Source organism: Amborella trichopoda, chromosome 4, assembly GCF_054954075.1.
Source record: "Amborella trichopoda isolate Santa Cruz 75 chromosome 4, AtrichopodaSantaCruz75HAP2 v2.0, whole genome shotgun sequence".
NCBI lineage: Eukaryota > Viridiplantae > Streptophyta > Magnoliopsida > Amborellales > Amborellaceae > Amborella > Amborella trichopoda.
Window position 1 is genome coordinate 47,091,652 of NC_142339.1, and position 23,040 is coordinate 47,114,691.

Here is a 23,040-nt window from a genome sequence, read left to right on the forward strand (position 1 = left end):
CCAGGCAGGATCCGGGTCTGAGTCCAGCTTAAATCATGTCGAGAAGGGTTGAGCCCAGGTTTGAGTCAACCTGACCCGATCAACCCAGCATATATCAACATAAATACATATCACTAATGTTAAGTATAGCATAAAATAAATAATATAGTTTTATACATATTAGTTTTATTTACAGACCTGGACCCGGATACCCAACCTGGTGGATCGGGGTCCAATTAAACTTGGCCCGATAAGGGTAAGGGTCAAGCGTATACCTAGTCAAGTCAGGTCCAGGTCAGGATCGACCATGACCCAACCAACCCATTCCCACCTCTAGCCTTCTTCACCACCATCTCTGAAGCTTAACCCTGATGGTCGCAAAACCTAGAATACAGTGTGTCAGCGTCATCTAGGACCATAACAGTTTTCACTCGCAAGACAGAGAACAGCATGCTGCTGATCCCACTGCATTATCAGGGGTGCTACTTTCCTTCTGAGTAATTTCTAGTCATTCGAATGAAAGGGCCAAAAGGTAAATACTGTGTGTTTGGGCCACTCATATTGCCAACTCATAAGGTTTATTCAACTATTCAGGGGCGAATCTGGATGGACCAAGAAAGTCTATTCTCGACTAGCATTAAGCATGACTTAAAGAAAGACAAGTACTTTTTGTTGCGAGGACATTCGAGATTTAGCAGCTCTTTGAAGTGTTTTCCATTAAACCAAGGCTTGGAAATGGATAAGGGCAATTGTGGCCCAGTTCCTCACATAGTGCATAAAAAATAGTGGTCCATCCAAACTGGTCCTGAGAATTTAAATAAATAACAACTACTACATGTGGTGTCTCCATTACTGCATAGTAACAACATAAATTAAACTCAAAAGGAATTACTTACAAAAACAACTAACAACTACAAGTTCAGATTTCAGATTTCAGAAGCAAACAAAGTTCTAGAGAAAGAAACATAAGCAAATATCTCATATCCCAGCCATTCAATCTCAAACACACCAGAAAGCATTCACAAAAAGCAAGAAAAAACTACAACAAAAGGAACACAATGTTAATGCGGATGGAAATGGCATGGAACCGAACGAACTAGGAAAGCAGTATGGAGGCCCGAAGTTGAGCCACTGGTGGGATTGGCTTCCCTTTCACTCGACATGGCTCACAAACACAACCCTGCGTGAATCACACGAATTGGCCCGAGATTTTCTAATTGTCGGGGACCCGAAAGATGAGAGGGCTCAAGCCTCATTTGGGAGAGCAGTCAAAAACACCGGAGCTCAGGTGGAAGAGGGGTTCGAGGCGTGAGACCGGTTGCCTCACCTCGCCGCACAGAATCCTTCGGGATCATCGATTCGAAGGCGGGATCGAACTCAAACTATTAGACCGGTGCAGAAAAAGTCAAATGTTTTAGGGCTGCATTTTCTAGCCCACTCGCAACTGAACTATTCTATTCGAACATATCGGCAAGCCTAAGATCTGAGAGAATCTACGCTGTCTACGTATGCTAACAATAATATGACAAATTGTTGAACCTACGTTTGTTTGATAGCAGTCTGACATACGTCATAGCCATTGTCATTCGTCTATTAGGATGGGAAGAAATCGTGAGCCGGATCTGCAGTGCTCCTTATCCATGTGTACTGGTCCACATAATTCCCTTTTGGGTACAGTAAGATTCGAGCAAGATGGAACCTCCATCCTCCATCCTTTGTTTTTATGGCTGTGGGCCATAAATGTGGTAGAGAAGGCGAAGCCCAAGAATCTTGTGAGGGCAATTACCAAATGTAAAGGATTAACCTAATCCACACGAAGTACAATCAAACACAAGAATCTATATGGAAGTTTGTGAGGGCAATTACAAAATGTAAAGGATTACCCTAATCCACACGAAGTACAATCAAACACCAGAATCTATCTGGACACTGTTCGCATACATTGGGGTGAAAGCGACAAGGGAGAAGATATTCAAATGTCAAAAGAAAAATCAACAGGGGGAAGAGAAAGTCATTGCACTTATGATATCAAATAAGATCATCAGAAGTACCTGTGCGCATGTCAAAATTAGCAATATCTCCAGATCCAGTTCCTATATAGACAGTGTGGCCATCTGGATCCTTGGTAACGACTTTAATAGGGGACTCCCGAAAATCAAAAGCAATAACAGGTCTTCTTTGTGCGGAAATATCATAGAGTCGCACCTGAAATAGACAGAAGTTTAATGGAAGTATCAGCTATGTCAATTTAGCGGACAATATCAAGGAGAGGGCATAGCAGCAGTTACAACAATGATGACATACTGCAAGTTTGCAAGTTACCTGATGCTGGTTTGTGCCTGTCACAATTTTATGATGATCCTCATCATTAAGGAATGTTACAGCAGTAAACCATGTTGGAGTGAATAGGCCAATGCTGTTACGGCGAGGCTTCCAAGCAATCAAATAAGAAGTAATGAGTATCATATCTATTTATAAAAGGGAAAAGTTCCCATCCATATAAGCTGATCCAATGTCAAACTCTATAAACTCGGTAAGAAAGGCATAAGACAGATTATACTTACTGCCTTCGCAGTCCACATCTTATTACATGTCTCAAGATCCCAGACACCAAGTTCAACACCTTTACTGATAAAAAGAATAGTGAAATGGTCACTTTCCACATGATCACTCAGATGAAACGTCTCTACTGTAAACCAAAAGATGAGCTAGGCCAATAAAAACACACACTTGAAACCTGCATCAGCTTCATAGTAGGAATGATACAAAATAATTTTAACATTAACAAGTTAATAAACTGACCCTCCATATACGGCATACTTCTCATTTCCATCAACAGAGCAACATGCCACTTTGCCAGAACCACATACTCGCCAAGAGCTTGGGGTATCACTTGGAGTTGAATCCATTGCTGCATCGCTGATCTTAATGGACCTCAAACATGAGTTTCCGTTCTCAGTGCAAAAAAGAAGAGCACTTGACCTGTAAAGAGACGGAGATATCAGATGTAGAGGACTAAATGTTTCCCAGAAAAACACAAATTACGTTAAGTATTTCTAAATAAACAATGGAAACAATACATGAAATTATTTTAGAACTCATTGTAAGGGGGGTAACCAAGGAATTTTATGATATCAGACCAACACAGTGCAAAGCTCAATAACATACTTTTGCAACATAAATTTCTGAAGCTGGACACAGGAAGAATCACAAGACTTGAAACTCAACCCTACAATTCAGCCAGACAACACTTGAGCAACCAGTAATATGCATTCAAGGACTTTTAAAACTTTTAAGAATTATCTAGATAACTATTTGGGGCACCTCTTTAAGAAATTCTATTCAGGGATGAGGAATATTGGATGAAGTGATTCTCAATCCAACCTATAAGAACAAACTATACCTGTGAAGCTTGGATTGGCTGGAACAGGTCAAACTACTATATACATGAGTGTACCCAAAGCCCCAAGTTTGTCCCTCAGACCATTGGGAATTTATCAGGTGTCTTATTGAAGAACACACAAAGAAATAAAATTAAGCTTTTTCCTGTTTCCCAAAAACACAGATGCAAAGTGACAGGAACCTTCCAACCTAGATGTTGATCCTGCTCTGGGATCTCGCTCCAGCACTCCTGGATAGTGACCTCGGTCCACACTTTTTAGGGATGGCTCCTAGCCACTTGGAGGCACAACAAAAGTCCAAGAACATGATTTATTTGCATCTCAGTTGCATTGTACTCTCTTTCTCGCTTTTGAATGTTGTAAATTACAAATAAAGCAGCTTGTTGTATTTGGATTTCTTAATGTCTGAAGTTGTAAATAAAGCAGTTTTTTTTTAGGAAATATCATTAAAAAATCAAATCCCTTGTATGGTTATCGATAATATCGACATGCATCACCATAATATTTTTAGCATTGTTTTAGGATTATTGTTACATAAAATACACCTCAAAGGAATTTAAAATACTATTTATTAATTAAATAAAAATTTCTTTAATAAATAATTGATTTCATAGCCCATTTTGGTGTGCCCATTTTTTATTCTTTGGGATTATTAGATTTTTTATTTTTAACCAATTTATAATTTTTAAAAGTTTATTTAATAATTCAATAATTGCACAGAATGCGCTTCCAACCTAGGAAGCATCCTGTATGTGATGATCCATTGCTCCTGCTCCTGTTCCCGGTCCCCTCCAGCTCCAAGCAATTATGCACAGATGTAAATTAAGTTATAATACCAAGCTGAATGCATGTATCAAAGCTCAAATGAGCCACAAGCAATAAAACATCTGCCCACTTAAGGGATTCTCTGATAAAAGACATAATGTTTCTCTTTTATTTAAGATCGTAGGGTTTAACATTCGTGCGTAGAAAACTAGCAAGGGCAATAACCATTCCTTCCAGGGTTTGAAGTTTTTTGGTTTGCCATAGAAAGTTCACATCAATCACAATGTCCAAGCTTAAAATCCCAGCAAAATATGGAATAAATTAATATAAGATATATTGCACATGTTTGAAAGCCAATGCATGCTTGTATTCCATGAAGGAAATGGAGCACGGCAATAGGTATGACCCATCAAGGAAAAATCAAACCGGAATGGGTAACCGAACATGGGGCTAGAAGCAGTTCAACCGGCCTAACCGGACAAGTCCCAGGCAGACAAAAAAGTGTTAAAAAAATAATAATAATACAAAAAAAATCTTGTCAAATATGAAAAGTATATTTAAAGCATGATCAAACAAAGCACATCCAAATGAAGTTGAAAATTAATGAAAAAAATGGATTTTAAAGAATCGATTTGTGCCCAGACGTATTTTTGAAATTTTCCATAAAAGTGGCAAAATGTAAAAATAAGTATTAATGGCCAAAACAATTCCCAATCTTTGCCAAAATGATGAAAAACATTAAAAAATGCATTAAAAACAAAATCCCTTATTTTTTGGGATTTTATATATTTTTTAATTTTTTAAAATACCTAGCCGGTTCACTAAAACGAGCGGAAAACAGAACCAGCCAGTGGCCGGTTCCGATCTAACCGGGTCTAACCAAGCGCTTCAAATTCTGAACCACCCCATTTTTCCTACACTGGGTATGACAAAGGCCAATGCATTACCCTGCTTCTTTTCATTGACAAGTAAACTGCAAAAGAAAGCATAGGAAAGAAATAGATGAACTTCACATAGGAAAGAAATAGATGAACCTCAGAAGGCTAAGAGGGTCACACCTGTGACAGGTGATCAAAGAATCACCAACTCCAGGTTCTCTATAGCCTCCTAAGCCAAGATATCAGCAGCCCACCTGGAATCCCTCACAACAAAGGAAAAGGAACCAAGTGACTCGCACAACTTAGAGATCTCTCCATGAATCAACAGACAAGATCACGGGTAGGACATGAAATCCTGAGTCAGATTGAGGACAGACAGGCTTCTGTAATCGTGGTAATAAGTTGGAAGAGTCCATGGAAAAGACATCATTGTTACAGCTAGGAAATCACAAATCGGCCACCCATTGAATCGTCTCTTTGTACAATAATACATACGTGATTTTATGATTGCTGAGGTTTCCACACTTCACAAAACACAAAAGCAGACTGTGGTATGTTTTCTTATATCACAGTTGTAATCTGACAGCTGGGTGATATGTTTTCTCATACAGTCCCATAACTGCACCTGTCGAATACTTTCCTATTGAGTGTTCGTGCCTGCATGCACGTCTCTGTGCATGTGTATGTGCATCTGCGTGGAAAGAGAGGGAGAGAGAGACCTTGGTAGAGCGGTTGCATTCATTAGAAACCTTCTTATGCATTAGCACATCTACCGTTGATAGAGATATAGAGCTCCTTATTTGGTGTTTGCAGGTGTAATATGATAATAGAACATTTCAAAGATATGTAAACAAGTCATGTGATCATTAATGATATAGGTTATTTATTAATATGAAATGACTTAAGTTATAGAAGTTGCTGAGGAATCAGAATGCTCCTCCGTAGTGAGTCATTAGGCAAGTTATCGATACATTATGATTCAAAAGCAATAAGACATCCTGATTATGACACAAATTCAACAGTCAATGCTATAGGGGAGCACAAATTGCCTAGCACACATACTATTTCTTCGATGCAAGGAACATTGACCAGACAAGCCTAGGGCACAGAACTACAGATCATTGCCAGCACATTGGAGCAGGATTGACTTGTTGTCCAACACGTGGAAGCCACATCAATTTCCACCAAAGTGGGCTAGAACTTTAAACACCTTGCAAAAGTCTATGCCGAGTTTGGATGCATGTACAAGCACTACATAAAGCAAGCTTATACACATTTGCTGCGATTCTCCCTACCAAGTGCCAACATGAACAGAGTTCTGCCTATTTTTGGCCAAAAAGGGCACACATTCATGAAGCTAACATTTTCTAAAAAAGCAGCATTTTGCTTCCATCACTGATAAGCCCCTCTTGAGCAGCACCTTATTAGCACATTCATATGGTGCCTAGTAACAGTAATGTTATCAGCAACTAACTGAACTAGACCTTTTAACCATTGGGAGAAAACTTTCATCAATGCTTCACTGCTAGATATTATCCCAATCTCATGATAAACACCTAAACCTAATTATTTCATCATATAACAGATAACTAGAAGGGGGAGGTGAACCCTTCGATGTGATATTCTCTTTGGGACTTGGGAAGAGAGATTCAAAACTCTCCAAAGAAATTATTACCTAAATATCTTTTCAAATATTGCTGCCCCTAGCTTTCATTAGTGTCGCGGTTCATGTCGGAGTTTGTGGCCTTTAAAGGCCTGGACACTTGGTTTTTTGACAAAAGCTCTTCACATATTCCCGGTTTATTTTTATTTTTCTATTTTTGACAAGTAACTAAGTTGCATCAATGATGTCAAAATCTACAATTTATTTAGTGCGACAAAACACACCACCAAGAATAGGTCATTGCAAAATGGGTACAACAATGGCTACTAATCAGTAACAAGGGCTGGACTGGGGCTACGCAAAATTTGGGAAGTTTTAAAACATACAAAAGATGTGCAGTGCAGACCTAATACAGCGCCAATGAGGAGGGGCAATTCGTTTCACATGGAATGCTCTAAAAGGGCAAATGGAAGGCCCAAAAAGACATGGATGGAAGTAGTGAGAAGAGATATAGTGACTTGTGGTCTAATTGACGATATGAGCCTGGATAGAGCAGAATGGCGAAACAAGATTCATGTAGCCGCCACCATATGGAACAAAGGATTCTACCAGAAGCTAGTACCTGCAGAGAACAATGTTATTTGTAAAGTCTTCCTTTGTCAGGGGGATAACCCAAGATGGGCCAAAAAGGTTCAGAAAATATGCCCAAATGATGGCTGATTGGGGACACAGCAAAAAGAGGTAGGGGTAGGATTCCTCTTTGGTACCACACATGGCAAATCTACTGGATAGATGCAACCCTCTTTTTTTCACTTTGTCCACTGTTAAAACTATGCCCAAAATGGAAAGCCAAGAGAAGCTTGCACTTTAGCTGGGACTGAGGGGAACCAAGCTCTATTTTATGTCACAGGATTGGGGGTGAAGATTGTCAGGGTTTTGAAGAAAGAAGAGGCTGAAAAAATCCATTTGGGAATGGGGCCCAAACTATTCTGTCAGCACGCAAAAGGGGTAAGAAAAAAGCCTCTACCCGAGCAACAAGGGAAACAAACTGCTAGGCCTCAGTCTCCATGAAGTCTTAGCAGAGGAGAGATGACCAACTGTACTGTCAACCACTCAAGAAGCATAGTCAGCTATCAAAGCCTCCCTATTTATAGTAGTGTAGTAGAAAGCAAAGACGGATACATCAAGGGTTTGATCTCCAAGCCAGAGGTGCATCAAGAATCTAGTACAGTTCTCAGACTAGATTTGTACTCATGCATGCTATATTTGTATGTATGCAAGCATGTTATATTTATAGAACACTTTCAGAATGGGTGGAGTGCTAGACTACATTGATGAAAGAGGCTATGTAAGCCTACCCTACTTATATGAAAGAGGCATTATGGTAGGTGAGCCTACTTGGATAAAAGAGGTCACTTGAGATGAGCTTTACTTGGGTAAAAGAGACCATTAGATCAAGCATGAGTAGCCTCGCTCTACTTAGATGAAAGAGGCCTTTAGAGCTGAAATCTATTTGGGTGAAAGAAACCATCAGAGCCAGTTAGAGTTGTTCCCAATTCCTATCTAGGACCTAGTGGGCCCATCACTCTCGCTTTGGTGGCGGAGATATGTTTGGGACAGTCAAATCTAAATGTTTAGGATTTGAATTCTGAATAGAAATATAATTCTAATTATAGTTATGAGAATCAAATTAGAGACACAAGATTCTGCGTAAGGTTCTATGAACATTACTTAGAATTAGCAGAGTTTTTGGAGTCAGAATCCTCCTAGAGATAATAGTTCCATGATGGCTGGCGTAACGATGGATGGTAGAGATCAACCCTTTCACTCCATCAATCTCCTAATACAAGTACCCGGCTAACTCACTTTCTCTATGTTTTAGGCATGTTTCACACCCTAGGTGTTGCTGGTAACAGAAGTTTCCTATCTCTACTTAAATCTCTCAAACAATGAGCTAGAAGAACTCAAAATCCTATCTCTAACTCTCTCTTTAGCAAGAAAGCATGTATGACATAAAGGGTAAACTTTACAGTTTATAGAGAGATCTATATAGGTAGAAATAAAATAAGTGAACTAGCCTCCTGTAAGGTGTCCCATCAATCCAAGGGGATTGTATGGGCTATGCAAAGTCCTAGAAGTTGGTTCAAGGCAAATTTCTAGGTACTTGATCTGTGGAGTTTTCCTATTTCTGCAAAACCCGTTTGACGACAGGGCAACAACTTCTCTAGGGCCAAGGCATGTTCTTCCTTAATGGTTTTGTGGCTACTTTCTTGTGTTAAAATTTTAGGGCAGGCATGTGTAAGACCAAGATGTGGCAGGGGCTTTAATAGAAGTCGTGCAGCAAGTTTGCTGAAAACATTAACATTTGCATCCTGTATCACTTGGTCATTGCCCCTCATTTTGGGCTATCAAAAGCATGGATTTTAGGGTACACATATTTCCTATTTAAAATATCCAGCTTCATAGTCTTATTACCTTTGACACTGAAGATGTCACCCCGCCTTCCCCAAAAGAGAAAAAAGAAAAGAAAAGTTATATATGAAGAATATAAGATTGAAATAATTTAACAAAAGTATGCATGGCGAATGGAGAGAAAGGCGAAGGTACAAATGAGTGCATTATAAATATTGGAAAGGATGAACGTACGAACCTGAATAAATGCAAACCAACAATAGGATCGGATTCAAGCTTTAGGTCACTGAGCTTTCCCAGAGTACCACATTCACCAACTTCTGTTGAAGCACACTCCTTTCCATTATATGCATCAAGCACCTCAATCTGCTTTGTGCCCCCATAGCAAATTCGATCATATAAGTGCATTAACAAGTTGGGAAAGGTATCAGCATATCTACACTGAAGCAACTTTAAAAAATGTACAGAAAAAGTAGACGGATATACCTTACCAGTTTTTCTTGCAACAGCCAAAATCTGCACAAAAGTTTCCAAAATTTAAAAAATAACCAAGTGGAGCAAGAACATGTATTTTAGTAGAAAGAATGACAATAATCTTTTGCTACAATAAGCTAGTATGTATTCAATTATTTGGGAGCTTTACTAGCTTGCTAAGTAATCAATAGTTGCAATACAAATCAATAATAGCAACATAAATTCTATGAGATACAATAGCAACTCAGGCATATATCTGCATGAGAAAACAAGCAAATTGGCAAGCTTTTGACAAAAAGGACTTTTAAGTAGAAGACCACCAATAACATGTGCTACACTACATTGAAAGAATAACATATTCAGTTCTATTTATTCAATTTTAGTGAGTAATGTCTTAATTTACATAGGAATACATAATTTTCATACCAATTCTAGAAATTGCAAGTGCAAGCAGAGCATACATCCACGAGAAATAGAAAACAAATCCAAATGATCAAATTTTCATCATGTCGATGATATGTTGAAGCTGTGCGCTTGCAGTTCATTAAGCTATATATCATTTTTATTTTATTCAGGTAAATTATATTCTGGCTATCGTATTTTTACCAATAGTTCAAGGTCATCTATAGGGCTATGTTACATTGCAATTCTTTTATTCCTATACATGCAAAAGAACAAGTAAACCACCATAACCTGTAAAAATTTGAAGGAATCTTTCTAAAGTGGGTAAGTAAAATGCAAACCCGAAATTAATACTTAAGATAATAAAAAATATAAAAAAATTGGATTCAGCCATAATGCTTAGTCCAAGAAGTTTCTAAAGCGTTAAATATAATAATGAATATAAAATTAAAGCACTAGAGAGAGACGGAGAAAAAAAACCTTGATTTCTCAACACAGCAGATTTCTCCATATATCGGATTCAATTTGCTAATAAAACAGAAAAATAAATAAAAAATAAAAAATAATATATATATATATATATATATATATATATATATATATATATATATATGACCAAAATCATAGGGAGAAAGAAATTAGGGTTAGCAAATCAGTAACAAGTTACTTACTGGTTTAGAGTTATGAATGGAAAGGGAAGAGGCAAGCACAGAGAGACGAGGATCAGGCTCACCCCATCTCTCCACAACTTGGGGAGCTCCTCTTTCAGCACGACCTTCAACAACTGCAACAAAACCCAAACCCAGAAAAAAGTTGGAATACGATCCTGAAAAAAGTAAGAGAGAGAGGTTTTGGAGGTATTTAGTTTGGTGAAGGAACATACCTTTGACTAGGCCCAGAACATCGGTGGATAGAGCTCTGAGAGGAGGACAACCAGGGGACTCGACTGCACTGGTGCGGGGCATCCTTGCTTTCCTTCGCTGCCTCTGTGCGCAGAGACTCGATGATAACCAACCCTCAAAACCCCAGTACCTTCCAGCCTCTTCTTTTGCACTTAGGCAAGGGGTTTTGTCGCGGTCGATGTTTGAAAATCCGGATATCAAACCCGGAATGGTCACCCTAAATACCGATTAGGACAATTGAATCGGCCATCGGGATGGTTTGGATCCCACTTTTGAAAATTTTAAAAGAACACGTAGAATTTTTTAGAAGTACAGCTTTTTAGGCTTCCAAAAAATTAGTATTGTATAATATTTTTCAAAAATATGCAAGTACTAAGAATATGTCTCATGTCTAAGTGTTTATTGTCTACTACATTTATTTTATCATCAAATAGTGAATTTATAATAAATAAATAAATACTTTTGGAAATTAAGAAAAGATTGAACTATGAGAGCAAAATAAATATTTTTGAAACAGAAAAAATATTTTGAGGCATGGATGTGGACGAAGATATTGACATAAATAAAATATTTATTTAATCAACTTGGGATTCCAAATCAATTGGGGAAATAAACTAACAATTTATTTAATTAAGAAGTCTAAGTATATTGTAGAAGACAAATAGTGTAATAATATAATGATTAAATAAAGGGATTGTATATAATGGGACCATTTACCTTTGGAATAGGGAGGCCACAATTACTTACAAACATCCGATGTGAAGTTTGATAGCTTCCATGTGTCACAAAGTTTGAGAAAAAATCTTTTGAACTTTGAGCTTGATCAATAAAATAAATGTAGCCACCCAATTTCACATCTAATGATTATGATTATTGTAACCACCTTGTATCAAAAGTAAATGGTCTCATCATATACTTTCCCTTAAATAAAAATAAATATACGATAAACATTTGCAAGGTTTCTTTGAAGGTAGAGTTTGAAAAAGGGAAGAGGAGAGAGGAAAATTTTGAATTTGGAGAGAGAGAAGAGGGGGGAAGAGGGTGGTTTTGATAAGGGAGTAGCGGACTATTTGAGAAGGTGAGCGTAGTTAAAAGAGCTACAAGAGAAGAGGATTGCAAAGTCAGCAAGCTTGGGTAGAGCATGATGTAGGGGTGGTACAGATGTTTTTCGCTCTGGTTTCGATTGATCAAGAGCTGTGGAACAATGGTCTTTTTGTTGTTAAGAGCTGTGTGGTGGGTTCCTTTTCACTTCCCTCCAATGACTTATTTGGTCTTGGAGTTTGGGCCAATAGAAGGTAGCCTCTAAACTACATTATACAAGTGAAGATTATTAGAGAGAATACAGTTGCTTCTGTGCTTCATTCTGAAGTGGATGTTAGTCATGCGCTGCGTTTTAGATTCCCAAGAGTCCGAGGTAGACTCCTCTCCTTGGATCTAGGGAAACCATAAGATCACTCGTCCTCCTTGGATCTATGAAAACCATAAGATCACTCGTCCTTGGCTCAGAGAGTTTACTCCTGGGTGAGATTTTGGGATATTCCTTTTCATGTCTGGAAGCTATTGGTCATCAAGTGTTTAGCGAATAGTTATCGTAAGTATTGTGATCTGGATTGGAAGTCCTTTGTAGGTGTTAACCAATGCTCGGTCAGGGTTAAGGTCTGGATGGTGGTGGGCCAGCCTCTCCCTACAACTGTCCAGTTATGTGTGGGTATGGATATTTTTCTTATTAAAGTTTCGGCTAATGATAAGACTTCTATGTCCTCCTCGATGATGGATGGTCTGCATTCTAGGAATGTGGTAGATGGCAGGGAGGCTACCTTGCATCGTAATGGTGGGGTGACTGTGCAAAAGGGGGTTGAACCCAAATAGCCAATGGATGGGAATTCTGGTGGCCATCGTCAGAATCATCATTTCAAACATAAGATCACTAGTGGAAAATTTTTTAATTTACCGGTTACTAATTTGAAAAGGAGATCAGTGTCGATAGGTAAACTGTATGATTTTACTGGTAATTTTTCAAGAGATGTGCCTTTTAAGGAGACTTTGATTGCAAAAAAAAAAAAAAAGGGATTGGGCTCCACTAGTGATTCTTCTAAATTGGTAATTGTTGTGGTTTTTAGGGAGCATGAGGAGCCTTTATTTGGGGAGATTCCAGCTACTTTGAAAGGGAGTCAGTTGTCGTTGAAAGTTCAAATTTTGAATCGAAGGGAGCGGTCATTGATCTTAAGAATGGTAGTCATGCAGGTTCACCACACAGGGTGTTTGGATCCTGTAAATCTGGGGATGAGTTCGACAACGCTGACTGGCCACGTGGCTTAGGGTATTGATATTTATCTTGAATTCTTAAATACCTAATTTTAAGGGATTTGTTTCCTCTAATTTAGGTTTCTATTTATTTGGGTAAAGCCTATTATTTAAGATCTAAGTTTATGGATAAGTCCTACTTGGATTAGGATAGAGCATTAGGTCCACATGGATAGGGATAAAGTTCTTTGTTAATAAAGTTAGGAGAGTTGAGATTGGTTTGACGTACTTGTTTTGGGGTTTTATTCTCTTTATAAAAAGATGTTTTTCTAGAGAGAGAAAGTGCGTGTGGAAAAGTAGGCCATACGTATGTGCACTTTTGGGTTTGTCCTCACTTGTAGATAGAGAAAGTGCATAAAGAAAAATAGAGAGAAACTTTGGGGGTTTTTTACAGAGAGCGAAAATTGTAGAGAATATGGCATTGTGGAAGATTGAGTCTCTGGTTCTCTCAAGTAAATTGTCTTGTAATTTTTATTTTTATTTTTATCGTCTTCACCTGTGGATGTAGTCACAATTGTGACGAACCACCTAAATCCTAGTGTTCTTTTTTCTGTTATTTATTTTCTGCTTTATTTTTGTTGCTTGTTGCTTGTTTTTTATGTCAATTCTTTTTCTCATACTTTATTTGCCAAAAAATTAACCTATCGGGTTTAGAGCTTCTGCGCACAACAAGTGGTATCAGAGCCTGGTTTGGGGTTGTCGATATGGCAGTAAAAGTTTTGAATCCAAAATTCGAGGTAGAAAACTTTGATGGCAAAAATAATTTTGGAATTTGGCAAATTAATATTCAGGATATGCTAGTGCAACAAGGTTTACATAAAGCTCTGAAAGGCAAGTCGAAGAAACTAGAATCCATGTCTGATGAGGACTGGGAAGACTTAGATAAGAGGGCTATGAGCATTATTCAATTGTGCTTATCGCTCGAAGTGTTATTTAATATTGTCAATGACGATTCAGCATCAAATATTTGGTCGAAGCTTGAGAGTTTGTATATGACGAAGTCCCTCATAAATCGATTGTTTTTTAAGCAAAAATTGTACACCCTGCGGATGGATGAAGGTACAAATATCCATGAACACCTGAATTATTTTAATAAAATTATTTGCGAATTATTGAATATTAGTGTTAAGATGGATGATGAGGATAAGGCCATAATTCTATTATCATCACTCCCTCATTCATATGAATATCTAGTGACAACATTGCTCTATGGAAAAAATACCATAGAGATGGAGGATGTAATTTCGACTCTTCTCTCTAACAATTTGAGAAAGAGACAGTATAATGCTTAGCCACATGCAGATGGTCCAGTGGCTAGAGGGAGATCTGTTGAGAGAAGTGGAAAGAGACACGAAAAACAAGACTCGTCTAGATCCAAATCTAGATCAAGAAAAAGTAATATTTATTGTTATTACTACAAGAGAAAAATGGCATGTTAAGAATCATTGTTAGAAACTCATAGGGAAAGAAAGATGAACTTCTGAAGCAGTCAATACAGTCGATGGAAGCTCGATAAGTGGAACAAATAATATGTTGTCAGTCTCGACAAATTGCGACAACTTTAAAGACTCGTGGGTTCTTGATTCTGAACGTTCCTATCATATGTGCCCTCTTCGGGATTGGTTCGCCACATCTAAGAGCATTGATGGGGAATCAATTTGATGGGGAATGATGCAACTTGCAAGACCATTGGTGTTGGGATAATTACTATTAAAAGGTATGATGGAGTTATTAGAACCTTGGCTGATGTGAGATACGTTTTAGATTTGAAGAAAAATCTTATTTATTTGGGTACTTTAGACTCCAATGGCTGCAAATTTGCTAGAGAATGTGGAGTTTTAAAGATTTTTAAAGGTGCTCTGGTTGTGCTAAAAGGCAAGAAGATCAAATTGAATTTATAAGTGCTGCTTGGGAATACTATTATAGATAGAGCAACAATTTCTGCATCTAATGATTGTGATTCTAACTTGACTTAGTTGTAGTATATGCGATTGGGCCATATGGGTGAAAAAGGTTTAGTATAACTTAACAAACACAAATTGATCAATGATGTGAAGAAGTGCAAGTTGGACTTCTGTGAGCACTATATTTATGGTAAGCAGTGTAGGATACAGTTTCGCACGTCAGAACATACCACAAAAGGTATTCTTGACTATATTCATTCAGATATTTGGGGCCCTGCATCGGTTGTGTCAAAAGGTGGATCCCTATATTTTGTTTCTTTCATAGATGATTTCTCTAAGAATGTGTGGATTTACACATTAAAGAAAAATACAGATATATTTAACACATTCAAGCAGTGGAAAGCAATGGTTGAAAGGCAGACTAGAAATAATGTCAAGTGCTTGAGGACTGATAATGCTAGAGAGTACACTTCAACGGAGTTTGTGAATTTTTGCAAGAGTGAAGGAATTGTTCATCACTTGACCACTCCAAAGACGCCGCAACATAATGGAGTTGCTGAGCGCATGAATATGACACTTCTAGAGAAGGCCCACAACATGTTGAGTAATGCTGGTTTGTCAAATGACTTTTGGGCTGAGGCGATCAATACGATGTATTACCTCGTCAACAGGTCACCATCTACAATAATAGATTACAAAACACTATAAGAGGTATGGTCCGATAAACCTGCTGTTTATTCTCATTTAAGAATTTTTTGTTGTCCTCTTTATGTTTATATGAATGATGATAAGCTAAGTCCAAGGTCAAAGAAGTGCATTTTCCTTGGTTATGCGAATGGGTTAAGGGTTATAGAATGTGGTGCCCAAATCTTAAATCGTCTAAGTTTATTGTCAGATGTGATGTTAAGTATGATGAATCTGTCATGTTAATAAAGCACATTCAAAGTGGTGCAGTTGAGGTGGAGTTGACAACTTCATAAAATACTCCAAATTATGTGCTAGAAATTCCCTGTGAGAGAGTGAAGGAAAATGTTGACCATGAGGAGGTCATTGAACTACTCCACTTGAGGAAGAGCCTCAGTTTGGAAAGGGAAAGAGAATAAAAAAGCCAGTTGTGAGGTACGGTTTTGAGGACATGGTGGCTTATGCATTGGCTGCCACAAGCCAAGAGCCATCAACTTTTAAGGAAGCTATACATGATAATGATAGTATCAGGCGCAGTGAAGCCATGGATGAAGAAATATAATCTCTTCAAAAGAATCATACTTGAGATCTTGTAAAGTTGCCTAAAGGAAAGAGAGCCATTTATTGTAAATGAGTTTATAAAAAGAAAGATGGGTCACTTGAGACTGGTAGTGATCGATTTAAGGCACGTTAGGTTGCAAAGGCTATGCGTAGAAAGAAGGTATTAACTATAATGAGATTTTCTCCCCTGATGTGAAGCACACTTATATTCGGGTTTTATTAGCCAATGTTGCATTGTTTGATTTGGAGTTAAAGTAGCTTGATGCCAAGACTGCATTCCTTCATGGAGAGTTAGAAGAACAGATTTATATGACTCAGTTAGAAGGGTTTGTTGTTAAAGGAAATGATGACCATATCTGCACGTTGAAGAAGTCGTTATACGGCCTAAAGCAGTCTCTTAGGCAGTGGTACAAACGTTTTGATACATTCATGATTGTACACGGGTATGTCAGAAGTAAGAATGACAATTGTGTATATTTTATTAAATTTACCGAGGGTTCGTTCATCTATTTATTGATTTTATGTGGATGATATGCTTATTGCTGCAAATAATTCTTTAGAAATCTGTAAATTGAAAACTCAGCTTGCTAGAGAATTTGAAATGGAAGATTTTCAAAGATTTAGGTTCAGCAAAGAAAATTTTGGGTATGGAGATTCGTAGAGATCGAAAGTTGGGTAAATTATGGCTATCTCAGAAGGAGTATATTGAGAAGGTCATCACTAGATTCGGGATAAAAAATTCAAAGCCCGTGGGTACTCATCTTGCTGCAAATTTCATATTGTTGGCAGCATTATCTCCAAGTTCAGATGCTGAAAAGAAATACATGTCACGTGTTCCCTATGCAAGTGCAGTTAGAAGTCTTATGTATGCAATGGTTTGCACTTGTCCAGATATTTCTCATGCCATTAGTGTTGTTAGCAAGTATATGGTTAATCCAGGAAAAGAGTATTAGCATGCGGTGAAATGAATTATGCGTTATCTAAAGGGTACATCAAATGTAGGTCTGATATTTGATAGAGATAGCAAGTTTGGTGACAAGGTTGTTGGTTATGTTGATGCTGACTTTACAGGTGAATTAGACTGTAGGATATCTACTACAGGTTATGTGCTTACACTTGTAGGAGCTCCAATCAGTTGGAGGTTGATGCTACAAACTATTGTTGCCTTGTTTATGACTGAAGCAGAATACATGATTGTTACTGAGGCAGTAAAAGAGGCCATTTGCCTTAGATGGCTTCTAAGCGATTTGGGCTTACGACAGGATGTGACTGTCATTTATTATTACAGTCAGAGTGCAATACATTTGGCGAAGAACTAGGTATATCATGCAATGACGAAGCATATTGATGCCAGATACCATTTTATTCATGAGATCATAGCTAAAGGTGATATCTTGTTCTGAATATTGACACCAAGAAGAATGTTGCAGATATATTGACAAAGTCGGTTCCATTATAGAAGTTCAAGCTATCCTTGGACTTGACTAATGTGTTGCCCAAGTGATCACCTGTGGAGGCACGTGTGGAGAAAACGGTCGATGTGAATTTCTTTTGAAATTCAAGCTAAGGTGGAGATTTGTTGATATTTATCTTGAATTCTTGAATTCCTAATTTTAAGGGATTTATTTCCTCTAATTTAGGTTTCCTATTTATTTGGGTAGTGCTTATAATTTAAGATCTAAGTTTTTGGATCAGTTCTACCTAGATTAGGATAGACCCTTAGGTCCACATAGATAGGGATAAAGTTCTTTGTTGATAAATTTTTTGGGGCTTTATTCTCTCTATAAAAATACGTTTTTCTCGAGAGAGAAAGTGCGTGCGGAAAAGTAGGCCATACATAGGTGCACTTTTGGGTTTGTCCTCTCTGGTAGAGAGAGAAAGTGCATAAAGAAAAATAGAGGGAAACTTTGGGGGTTTTACAGAGAGAGAAAATTGTAGAGAAAATTGCTTTGTGGGAGATTGAGTCTCTAGTTCTCTCAAGTAAGTTGTCTTGTAATTTTCTTTCCTTGATTTAGTAAAAAACATCGATCGTCTTCGCCTGTGGATGTAGACATAATTGTGACGAACCACGTAAATCCTGGTGTTCTTTTTTCTGTTGTTTATTTTCTGTTTTATTTTTGTTGCTTGTTTTTTTTGTCGATTTTTTTTCTCATACTTTATTTGACAAAAAATCAACCCATTGGGTTTAGAGCTTCTACGCACAACATAGGGAGGCCTTCCGTGGAAGGTATCCACAATCCCTTGGAAAATGCACCATTGTCCTTGATGGCGGCAACCTTCCCTATCGCTTTTCCACCTTCTCACTGAAATCTACTCATTCATATTCTTTGAAAGGCCCATCTCTTGAGGAGTCCCTTTTATTGAAGAGTTGCTTGCTAGGAAAGGTGCCAGTTTTGCTTTCCAATATTAGCATCCTTTGCCATCAAGACTACCTTGAGGCATTGTGGTTGTTGTGCTTTGTGATTATCAAAGATAAGATAAAAATTTTACCTCATAAGCATGCTGCCAAAATGGAGCCACCTGCTACCCCTAGACCTATGTTTGAACCCTCTTGAAGTTGATCCCATGGCTATCATCCTAGTTGAATCTGACGACGATGCGGTGCCTATTGAATCCATGGTTGATGAACAGTTATGAGAGAATGAGGGGGAGAAGGAAGATTTCTACGATGCTCAGCGTGCCCTGGTGGAGTTGGCTACTCAGGACTCGTTGGATGTTCAACCGGTGGTGGAGCCTCCTTTGATGTTGCCTGATGTGGAAGATATTAATCAGAGTATGGTTGAAGAAGAGAAGTTAGAAGAAAGTAATGTGGGTAGGATGTTCAATGATATGGGGACTAACTTTGAAGTTCCCCTCGGGGTTATCTACAATGAATTGAAAGAAAAGAAGAAAGCCATAAAGGAGGCTGAGGCATCAAAGAACAGGGCATTGATGGATGATTCTGGTCCACATAAGACCCCTGCTAGAAATGGTGGTAAAACAAAGGCTAAAGGTGTCACAAAACCCTTTAGGTCATCCATTAGACAAGCTTCGAGGGGTATTTCCCGTGGTCGCATTCCAGTGACATCAGTTGCTGCAGTGGATGAGATTGCATTGGTGGATCTGTATAGTGACTCCTCCTCTTCAGATACTTCGACAGATGCCACAATGGATTCTTCAGACTCTGCTACACTTAAGGAGGCCCCGACGCTCGAAGAAATCTATTTCAAACCTTGTGTTGACGGTCCAGGTGTTTCATCCTCTAACCCTTTTTAATGTTTCTTTTCTCTTGGAATGTGAGGGGCCTTGGGGATCCCAGAAGAAAACATTATGTTTCTCTTTTAGTTAGGAAGTTTTGACCAACTGTTCTCATTTTGCAAGAGAACAAACTTCCCTATCCCTAGATTTCGGGGTTAGGGAAATTTGAGGCCTAAGGGCAGTTACCTTTTTTGGTACTGATGATGTGGGGGTTGCTACCTTTTTTGGTACTGATGATGTGGGGGTTGCTACCTTTTTTGGTACTGATGATGTGGGGGTTGCTAGTGGTTTATGGATTTTGTGGGACCCTCTTATTATCTAGAAATTTGATTCTGCTTTTAGGGATAGACTTCTTTTGGTGGGTTTTCGGGGGGTCTATGCTGGGTTTTTCTTGGGGTTTATTAAATGTGCATGGGCCACATATTTATGCTTTAAATGAATTGTTTGTGAATGATATGGCTGAAATTCTGTATAGCTATAATATTCCTTTTTGTATTGGGGGTGATTTTACCCTCATTAGGTGGTTGGATGAATCTTTATCTGAGGGATCTATACCTACTGCCATGAGGTTTTTTAATCGTTTTATTGAAGGGAATTCTTTGATGGATTTTCCTATTTTGGATGCATTTTATACTTAGTCAAATGGTAGCTTGTCTCATTTGTCGATGTCAAAGTTAGACAGATTTCTAGCCTCTATTAGTTGGGTGGATGCTTTTCTGTTAACATCGGTTAGAGTCCTACCTCGTCTATCTTCGGACCATATGCCCATTCTTCTCCAAACAGCCTGTTCTAGTGGGAGAGCTAAGCCTTTTCGTATGGAGATTAGGTGGCTCAAGGAGGTTGTTGATTTAAATCTACTTAGGCTAACACAATTACTTTTGGTTCTATGGATTTTCAAATGCATAAAAAACTTCTCAATATTAAGCATAGGCTGATCTTATGGAAGAAAGATAATAAGTTTAATATGAATGCCAATATTGAGGCGATTTTGTTAGTTATTGAGTCCATTGATTACTCTGCTCAAATCAATGGAGTCTTAACAAAGGATTTGGTGACCGAAAGAAATACTAATCTTAAGGACATTGGTGACTTTCCAAGAATGGAGGAGATCTATTGGAAGCGGTGACATAGGTTCAAGTGGCTTATGGAGGGTAACTTAAATACAAAGTACTTTTATGCTATTGCTAGTGCGAGGAGAATATAAAATAATATTTCAAGCTTGTCTATACATGGTGTGGATGATGATAGCAATAGAGTAGAGTTGGCAATCATTAATCATTTCAAAAAGGCCTTTTCATCGGAAGTAAGATTTACTCATAGGCTAGACAAAGTTCTTTTTAACGTTCTTTCGGTTGATACTTCGTAAAACTTGGAAGCATTGGTATGTATGAGAGAAATGAAATGAGTTGTCTTTACACTTCCAGGTGATAAAGCCCTCTTTTCTTATTCCAAAAGTTTTGGGATCTAGTGAACGTGGAGCTCTTGGAAACAGCTAGGGGTTTTTATTGAGGGGGAGCTTAGTGGGTAAATTTGACCTTCATTTCCCTGATTAAAAAAAAAATCACAATTATAGTGTTATCTGATCTTCGACCTATTAACCTTCTCACAAGTCTGTATAAGATTATTGCCAAAATCTTGTCAGAGAGGTTAAAAAGGGTAATTCCATTGATTATTTTTTGTCCCCAATCAGCTTTCATCCAAAGACCACTTCATCACATACAATGTGTTGGTGGCACAAGAATGTGTTCACTCCAGGGTGTTGAGTCAGTTATCAGGTGTAGTGATTAAATTGGATATGAAGAAGACCTACGATAGAGTTTTGGTGATAAATGGAGGAATTGGATTTTTGGTTGTTTATCATTGACCCATTTCTTTATTCTTATAAATGGCAATTCCAAAGGTCTTTTCCTCCAGGGGTTTGTGCCAAGGTGACCCTTTGTCCCCACTTCTATTTATGATTTTATGTAAAATGTTTTAGTTTGATGATAAAAAATGTGGAGAATACAGGTAACTTTGAGGGATTCTAGGTGGGGATTAACGAGCGTAGTGTCTCTCTTATCTAATATGCTAACGACACACTTATTTTTTGCCAAACTAATATTGACCAAGTTTCTAACATTGCTCGTTTCTTAAGTTATTGCGCGGTAGCTGTGGGTTTGAAAGTTAATTTGATAAGACTGTCCTTGTTGGTATTAATTGTAGTGAGGGGTTGGTGAAGGAATTAGCTAATGCCATGGGTTGTAAACTGGGCTCTTTTCCCTTTACTGATTTGAGGATTTCAATATCTAATGATTGGGTTCCAATTTCAGTTTGGGATACAGTGTTGTAAAGGGTTCAAGTAAATTTGGACTTGTGGACGTTGAAATATTTATCTTTGGGGGGTAGAGTTACTCTTTTATGCTCTTGCCTAGCCAATTCACCCATTTATCAGATGTTAGTTATGGAGATGCCTGCTTCTATTGTTGAAAAAATAGAGAAATTGGTGAGAGGCTTCCTATGGGGATCGGATGAGAGGCTTATATATCAGATATGGTATCATATTCTCTCTCATAAGTATGATATGGATATGCATGATTTGTGGATTAGGGGAGGTGGTGGTAGTGACTGTCGTTCTGTTTTTTAACGGGCTATTTATCTATGTAAACTGCTGCTCCATCACAATATTAGGTGGCTTGTTAGTAATGGCTACAATATTTACTTCTGGCACTAAAAATGGCTTGCAGATCGACCATTAAAATTGCTTTTCTAAATATTTATAATAGGATGGTGCATCCTAACGCCAAAGTCTCAGAGTTGTTTGAGTTTAGGGGTAATGAAGTGGTGTGGGAAATTCATTTTCAATATAATAGATTTAACGAAAACACCATCTCTAATTACCTGGCTTTTTTGGAGTTGTTAAATCAGGTGTTTATTCCTAGGGGTGTTGTTGATGAAGTGGTTTGAGATATCAAATCAAATGGCATGTTTTCGATAAAGTCAGTCTACCGTCTTCTCTTCTATGATCGAGTTAGATGGTCTCTACCCCAAGTGGCTATTTTTTGGAAGTGGCCTATCCTTCATAAGGTTCAAGTATTCTTTTGGTTGGCTGCCCAAAATAAGATTCTAACTATGGATCTAATTAAGAGGGTGAAGATTTTAACTAATATTTGCTTGATGTGTAAAGAGCAAGGTGAATCAAGGGCCCATCTGTTTTTACACTTCCCTTTCGTTTCAAGGATTTGGTTTGGTTCCTTCTGGGTTTGGGAATATCTATGACTATGTCCGAAAGTGTCTTCGGTGTGCTGCCAATCTTGCTTTTCCCCATCTCCTTAAGGCTGGTAAGAAGGTGTAGCAAATTACTTTAGCTTCGATTTAGTGGGAAGTGTGGAAAGAAAGGAACTTAAAAACATTTGAGGGTGTTTGTTTGCCTTATTATAAACTCCTCAATGTCATTAAGCATACAATCTGGTGTTGGTTCTCTGTTATATCTGAGGGATAAGGTATCATCGAAGTGGATGTGGCTCTAAATCTGGATAATCTTTATCGAATAACTTT

General features: G+C 38.0%; 1 protein-coding gene across 4 annotated transcripts in view; it reads right to left on the reverse strand.

Moving 5' to 3' along the window:
- The window catches only part of LOC18995753 (Transducin/WD40 repeat-like superfamily protein), a 32,953-nt gene extending 21,996 nt beyond the window's left edge, over positions 1–10,957 (reverse strand). The window contains exons 1-8 of one of the 4 annotated variants that reach the window (XM_088865363.1): positions 10,798–10,957; positions 10,586–10,698; positions 9,530–9,554; positions 9,277–9,404; positions 2,782–2,961; positions 2,544–2,607; positions 2,302–2,409; positions 2,031–2,184 (exon numbers count right to left, since the gene is read on the reverse strand). In XM_088865363.1, the coding sequence (XP_088721489.1) occupies positions 2,031–2,184; positions 2,302–2,409; positions 2,544–2,607; positions 2,782–2,888 (433 nt within the window). In that variant the 5' untranslated portion in view covers positions 2,889–2,961; positions 9,277–9,404; positions 9,530–9,554; positions 10,586–10,698; positions 10,798–10,957. Of the gene's footprint in view, positions 1–2,030; positions 2,185–2,301; positions 2,410–2,543; positions 2,669–2,781; positions 2,962–9,276; positions 9,405–9,524; positions 9,555–10,585; positions 10,699–10,797 lie in introns of all 4 variants that reach the window. The other 3 variants (XM_088865362.1, XM_006846574.4, XM_088865361.1) reach the window with 3 other exon arrangements.
- Positions 10,958–23,040: the final 12,083 nt, after the last annotated feature.